Source organism: Leuresthes tenuis, unplaced genomic scaffold (assembly GCF_036924035.1).
Source record: "Leuresthes tenuis unplaced genomic scaffold, fLeuTen1.0.hap1 SCAF_2, whole genome shotgun sequence".
Taxonomy (NCBI): Eukaryota; Metazoa; Chordata; class Actinopteri; order Atheriniformes; family Atherinopsidae; genus Leuresthes; species Leuresthes tenuis.
In genome coordinates, this window is record NW_027325356.1 from 935236 (window position 1) to 942500 (window position 7265).

The 7265-nt window shown below is 42.2% G+C and overlaps 1 protein-coding gene across 1 annotated transcript in view; it reads left to right on the top strand.

The window, feature by feature from the left end:
• Positions 1-7265, top strand: part of fhod1 (formin homology 2 domain containing 1) — a 57082-nt gene that overhangs the window by 30854 nt on the left and 18963 nt on the right. The window contains exons 9-11 of the mRNA XM_072379796.1: positions 497-640; positions 810-1195; positions 6991-7098. Coding sequence (XP_072235897.1) covers positions 497-640; positions 810-1195; positions 6991-7098 — 638 coding nt within the window. The remainder of the gene's footprint in view (positions 1-496; positions 641-809; positions 1196-6990; positions 7099-7265) is intronic.

The window sequence follows — 7265 nt, forward strand, 5'->3', positions numbered from 1 at the left end:
GTATAAAGAGAACAGAATAGGTCCCAGTCCAGAACCCTGTGGAACACCAGTAATAACTGGTATGTGTCGAGGATACAACATGTATATATGTGGAAATGGAAGTCGATAAGCTAAATATGACTTTAACCAGTCCAAAGCAGTATTTCTGATAAGTTGTTGTGTTCAATGGTGTAAGATGATCCAACAGGACAGAGACTAAACCAGAGGCCACGAGGAGGTCATCTGAGTTTAACTGGTGTGGTTAAGAGTTTTTAAACATCTTAATGACGGCTAACTTAAAGGCCTGTGGTGCAGATAGATGGAGACATACTGATCTGAACGAGTGTTGAATAGAGGTAAAGCACTTTAAAATAGTGACGTGAAATTTCATCATTTTCAAGAGTCTCAGCATCAGCCAGAAGAGTTGACAGGATAATACAAAAAGTGTTGAGATAAAAAGATGAATAAATGATGGATGTTAAGGAACAAACACTGAACAGTAGGTTTTGTGTGTCAGACTCTGGCTGTGCTCCCGGACCAGGACTCATTCTACGATGTGACGGACTGTCTGGAGCAGCTGGGGATGGAAACCATCATCCACAAACACATGAGCAACAAGGGGACGGAGCCTGACCTCCGAGCTCAGTTCACCATTTACGAGGTAACAACAACCAGACAGTTCAAACGGTTTTTGTTGTATCTGTATTAATGGATTTTACCTGCCAGAGGGCAGAGGAAAAGAACCGTGACAAAGGCTGTTTGAAGGAAGCACAAAGATAACAGGAGTGTTCTGCCCTAAGTTTCTCACAGAGGTGTTTGTGTGTGCGCAGACAGCTCTGCGGTATGAGGACGGTGAGATAGATGACTCCTCCCCCCACCTCCGTAAAGAGAGAAGAAAGATGGCTGCCAGCGAGCAAGAGGGACGCAGGAGCCGCCGCTCATCCAGCCAAAACCTCCCGGATCTCCTTGCCTCCTCCCCCTCTACTGCCACCACCCCTCCTGCCGTTGTCTCCCCATCCTCCACCACCTCCCTCACCCCCTCCTCCCCCAGCCCCACGCCAGGAAACGATAGCAGGGCTTCTTCCCCACTGACCTCCGACCCTGGCAGCTCAACCTCCAGCCCATCCATATCCCAAAGAGGTTCCCCTCTGCCTACCCACACAGCCGCCAATGGCTCTACAACCACGGAGATGGAGACACAGGAGCCGCTCAGCCCGTAAGTTCAAAACCACAAAAGGAATGCTAAGTACAACCTCACAAAGACGCTAAAAAACAACCTCACAAAGACGCTAAAAAACAACCTCACAGATGCTAACAAAACAACCTCAGAGAGACGCTAACAAAACAACCTCAGAGAGACGCTAAAAAACAACCTCAGAGACGCTAAAAAACAACCTCAGAGAGACGCTAAAAAACAACCTCAGAGACGCTAAAAAACAACCTCAGAGAGACGCTAAAAAACAACCTCAGAGAGACGCTAAAAAACAACTTCAGAGAGACGCTAAAAAACAACCTCAGAGAGACGCTAAAAAACAACCTCGGAGACGCTAAAAAACAACCTCAGAGAGACGCTAAAAAACAACCTCAGAGAGACGCTAAAAAACAACCTCAGAGAGACGCTAAAAAACAACCTCGGAGACGCTAAAAAACAACCTCAGAGAGACGCTAAAAAACAACCTCAGAGAGACGCTAAAAAACAACCTCAGAGAGACGCTAAAAAACAACCTCAGAGAGACGCTAAAAAACAACCTCAGAGAGACGCTAAAAAACAACCTCAGAGAGACGCTAAAAAACAACCTCAGAGAGACGCTAAAAAACAACCTCAGAGAGACGCTAAAAAACAACCTCAGAGAGACGCTAAAAAACAACCTCAGATACGCTAAAAAACAACCTCAGAGAGACGCTAACAAAACAACCTCACAGAGACGCTAACAAAACAACCTCAGAGATGCTAAAAAACAACCTCAGAGATGCTAAAAAACAACCTCAGAGAGACGCTAAAAAACAACCTCAGAGAGACGCTAAAAAACAACCTCAGATACGCTAAAAAACAACCTCAGAGAGACGCTAAAAAACAACCTCAGAGAGACGCTAAAAAACAACCTCAGAGAGACGCTAAAAAACAACCTCAGAGAGACGCTAAAAAACAACCTCAGAGATGCTAAAAAACAACCTCAGAGAGACGCTAAAAAACAACCTCAGAGATGCTAAAAAACAACCTCAGAGAGACGCTAAAAAACAACCTCAGAGAGACGCTAAAAAACAACCTCAGAGATGCTAAAAAACAACCTCAGATACGCTAAAAAACAACCTCAGAGAGACGCTAACAAAACAACCTCACAGAGATGCTAACAAAACAACCTCAGAGATGCTAAAAAACAACCTCAGAGAGACGCTAAAAAACAACCTCAGAGAGACGCTAAAAAAACAACCTCAGAGAGACGCTAGAAAACAACCTCAGAGAGACGCTAAAAAACAACCTCAGAGAGACGCTAAAAAGCAACCTCAGAGAGACGCTAAAAAACAACCTCAGAGATGCTAAAAAACAACCTCACAAAGACGCTAAAAAACAACCTCACAGATACGCTAAAAAACAACCTCACAGAGACGCTAAAAAACAACCTCAGATACGCTAAAAAACAACCTCACAGAGATGCTAAAAAACAACCTCAGAGATGCTAAAAAACAACCTCAGAGATGCTAAAAAACAACCTCACAGATACGCTAAAAAACAACCTCACAGATACGCTAAAAAACAACCTCACAGATACGCTAAAAAACAACCTCACAGATACGCTAAAAAACAACCTCACAGATACGCTAAAAAACAACCTCACAGAGACGCTAAAAAACAACCTCAGAGACGCTAAAAAAACAACCTCACAGAGATGCTAAAAAAACAACCTCAGAGATGCTAAAAAAACAACCTCAGAGATGCTAAAAAACAACCTCACAGAGACGCTAAAAAACAACCTCAGAGATGCTAAAAAAACAACCTCAGATATGCTAAAAAACAACCTCAGAGACGCTAAAAAAACAACCTCAGAGAGACGCTAACAAAACAACCTCACAAAGACGCTAACAAAACAACCTCACAGAGATGCTAACAAAACAACCTCAGAGATGCTAAACATCATCAGTTCTTAACGTAATTTGGGTGAGAAGTGTTCAAAGTTTATTCTGAGTTATTCTAATGTAAAGAATCTGTCAGCTGAGGATGATGATGTTTATCTCCATTTTTATGCATTTTGCAGATACTTTTACCTAAAGTGACTTACAGCCACACCTCAGGTAGGCAGGCAGGGGGTCTTTCATGCAGGGGTGTCAGGATTTGAACCCCCATGAAAGTTAATCTCAGCACTTCACTCCCTAAAGAAAGAAACCTCCCAACATAGGTTGCTTTGTCAGAAGATGACAAAGAGACTGCGGCTCCCTGGGTGTTGTGGTTGTGTAAAAAACAACCTCACAAAGACGCTAAAAAACAACCTCACAGAGACGCTAAAAAACAACCTCAGATACGCTAAAAAACAACCTCACAGAGATGCTAAAAAACAACCTCAGAGATGCTAAAAAACAACCTCAGAGATGCTAAAAAACAACCTCACAGATACGCTAAAAAACAACCTCACAGATACGCTAAAAAACAACCTCACAGATACGCTAAAAAACAACCTCACAGATACGCTAAAAAACAACCTCACAGATACGCTAAAAAACAACCTCACAGAGACGCTAAAAAACAACCTCAGAGACGCTAAAAAAACAACCTCAGAGACGCTAAAAAACAACCTCAGAGATACTAAAAAAACAACCTCACAGAGATGCTAAAAAAACAACCTCAGAGATGCTAAAAAACAACCTCACAGAGATGCTAAAAAACAACCTCACAGAGATGCTAAAAAACAACCTCACAGAGATGCTAAAAAAACAACCTCAGAGATGCTAAAAAAACAACCTCAGAGATGCTAAAAAAACAACCTCAGAGATGCTAAAAAAACAACCTCAGAGATGCTAAAAAAACAACCTCAGAGATGCTAAAAAACAACCTCACAGAGACGCTAAAAAACAACCTCACAAAGACGCTAACAAAACAACCTCACAGAGACGCTAAAAAACAACCTCACAAAGACGCTAAAAAACAACCTCAGAGATGCTAAAAAAACAACCTCACAGATATGCTAAAAAACAACCTCAGAGATGCTAAAAAACAACCTCAGAGAGACGCTAAAAAACAACCTCACAAAGACGCTAACAAAACAACCTCACAGAGACGCTAAAAAACAACCTCACAAAGACGCTAAAAAACAACCTCAGAGATGCTAAAAAAACAACCTCACAGATATGCTAAAAAACAACCTCAGAGATGCTAAAAAACAACCTCAGAGATGCTAAAAAACAACCTCAGAGATGCTAAAAAACAACCTCACAGAGATGCTAAAAAACAACCTCAGAGAGACACTAAAAAACAACCTCACAGAGATGCTAAAAAACAACCTCACAGAGATGCTAAAAAACAACCTCACAGAGATGCTAAAAAACAACCTCACAGAGATGCTAAAAAAACAACCTCAGAGATGCTAAAAAAACAACCTCAGAGAGACGCTAAAAAACAACCTCACAAAGACGCTAAAAAAACAACCTCAGAGAGATGCTAAAAAACAACCTCACAGAGATGCTAAAAAACAACCTCACAGAGATGCTAAAAAAACAACCTCAGAGATGCTAAAAAAACAACCTCAGAGAGACGCTAAAAAACAACCTCACAAAGACGCTAAAAAAACAACCTCAGAGAGATGCTAAAAAACAACCTCACAGAGATGCTAAAAAAACAACCTCAGAGATGCTAAAAAAACAACCTCACAGAGACGCTAAAAAACAACCTCACAGAGATGCTAAAAAACAACCTCACAGAGATGCTAAAAAACAACCTCACAGAGATGCTAAAAAAACAACCTCAGAGATGCTAAAAAAACAACCTCAGAGATGCTAAAAAACAACCTCACAGAGACGCTAAAAAACAACCTCAGAGATGCTAAAAAAACAACCTCAGATATGCTAAAAAACAACCTCAGAGACGCTAAAAAAACAACCTCAGAGAGACGCTAACAAAACAACCTCACAAAGACGCTAACAAAACAACCTCACAGAGATGCTAACAAAACAACCTCAGAGATGCTAAACATCATCAGTTCTTAACGTAATTTGGGTGAGAAGTGTTCAAAGTTTATTCTGAGTTATTCTAATGTAAAGAATCTGTCAGCTGAGGATGATGATGTTTATCTCCATTTTTATGCATTTTGCAGATACTTTTACCTAAAGTGACTTACAGCCACACCTCAGGTAGGCAGGCAGGGGGTCTTTCATGCAGGGGTGTCAGGATTTGAACCCCCATGAAAGTTAATCTCAGCACTTCACTCCCTAAAGAAAGAAACCTCCCAACATAGGTTGCTTTGTCAGAAGATGACAAAGAGACTGCGGCTCCCTGGGTGTTGTGGTCTGAGAGGAGCTGACCAAGTTTAGCCTGACAGAGCCACAGATGGAGGGGGGGGGGGGGTGTTTTATTTGGAGGCACATTTTCAGTGAGTTCAATCAGCAGGAATGTTTGTGTTCAGCAGGCACCCTTCTGCTCATGTTTGGTCTGAAACACGAGTTTAAACACCGTGTTACTGAAGCTTTACGCTGAACAGAAGAACACAAACAGTTAGATTCAGTATCCTAAGACCTGGTTTTGGATGTTTTAAGTATTGTTTTACATAAATATCGGGGGGCTGTGGGTAAAGTATGAGGACAACTCCGGCCTTTTAACTCCATTCTCTGTAATGTTCGACCAAAACAAAAACGGAGCTCTGACCACATCTTACTCCTCCCTCACCTTCCTGTACGTGAAGTGAGACACATTATGTAGCTCAGCAGCAGAATTAGATATTTAGAAATGTAGAAACAATCAAAATAATAAAAAATTAAGTCAATCTGCTGAAAATGTCCCCACCAAAGTAACTGTCCTCTTACATTATGAGGACCACAGAGCTGAAACCCAGATAACCCTCCTCAGCTCCATTAGCAGCACACTAACCGGCCTTCATGGAAACAGCTTTATAGGCAGCAGAATTACAAAGAAACATTATTATTTATTTTATTTTCAGAAGTGAAACTTTAAACCTTTTGATAGCAAAGTTCTGTTTAAAGATTAGAGCTGAACGTGTATAACTTGGTTAAATTACTGTGGTTTGTAAGATTCAACTCTCCTGGTTACCAGGTTACCAGGTAATCTGAGCTGTGATGCTGGACATCTTTTAGTTTTAAGTTTTATTTTGATCTGGAAGTTTTTCCATCTTTAGTTTGAAGCTTTTTAAGATAAAAGGTCTTCAAGATCCAGTTGAAACGAGTCATCATCTATTCAGGGACTCATGACAGACCTTTGATATTTATTTACATAAAGGAGCACCGATGACATCACTGCCACCTGGTGGTGAAGTTGGGTATAGCGCCCCCCCCCCTTCCTGCAGGTTTAATGACCGAACTCTTCTTATTCCTGTTATTTCCACCTGAGAAACGTCCCACTTCTACCTTCATCCGCCCTGAATCCTCCTCTTCTGACGAGGTCGATTCAGGCTCCGTTTTCTGTTCTTTTATTTTGTAAGAATTAATCTTTTTAATCTCAAACTTCTCACAGAACGGCATCAACAGCCACTGGTTCCTCCACCGTCTTCTTCCTCTGCTTCACCCTCTCATTAGTACTCTTCTTCTTCTCTGTCTTTAATGGCAGTAATTTGGCCGTTCTGTAGAAGTTCATGAGAAATTTTTAAAATTAAATCAAATATAACAATTAATTGAATTATATTAAGCTTTAATGATATATATTTTGCAGTCACTGAGGCTATGAACTTTGACCTCAGTGTAACTCTGGTTCTCCTCATCACGGGTGTCTTGGTGTTGGTTCGCTGTCACTGATTTTTAACCCCTGGTGTTTCCCTCCTCTGTCTCCCTGCTGTGCTCGGTGTCGGCCACTAGGGGTCGCTCTTTCCTCTGCCACCACATGTCGGCTCTGGGTCTGAGCAGGAAGTCCCGGCTTTTCTCCAAAACCAGCTCCATCTCTGAGGAGCCTTCGTCCGCCTGCAGGTCTGTACCTCTGACCTCCGACCCCTGACCTGCTGACAGGGCTCCTGCTTGTTCATATCACAACCAATGCTCCCGCTGGCGCCCCCTGCAGGCTCGGTGGCGCCCCTGCAGGCCCGGTGGCGCCCCCTGCAGGCTCGGTGGCGCCCCCTGCAGGACCGGTGGCGCCC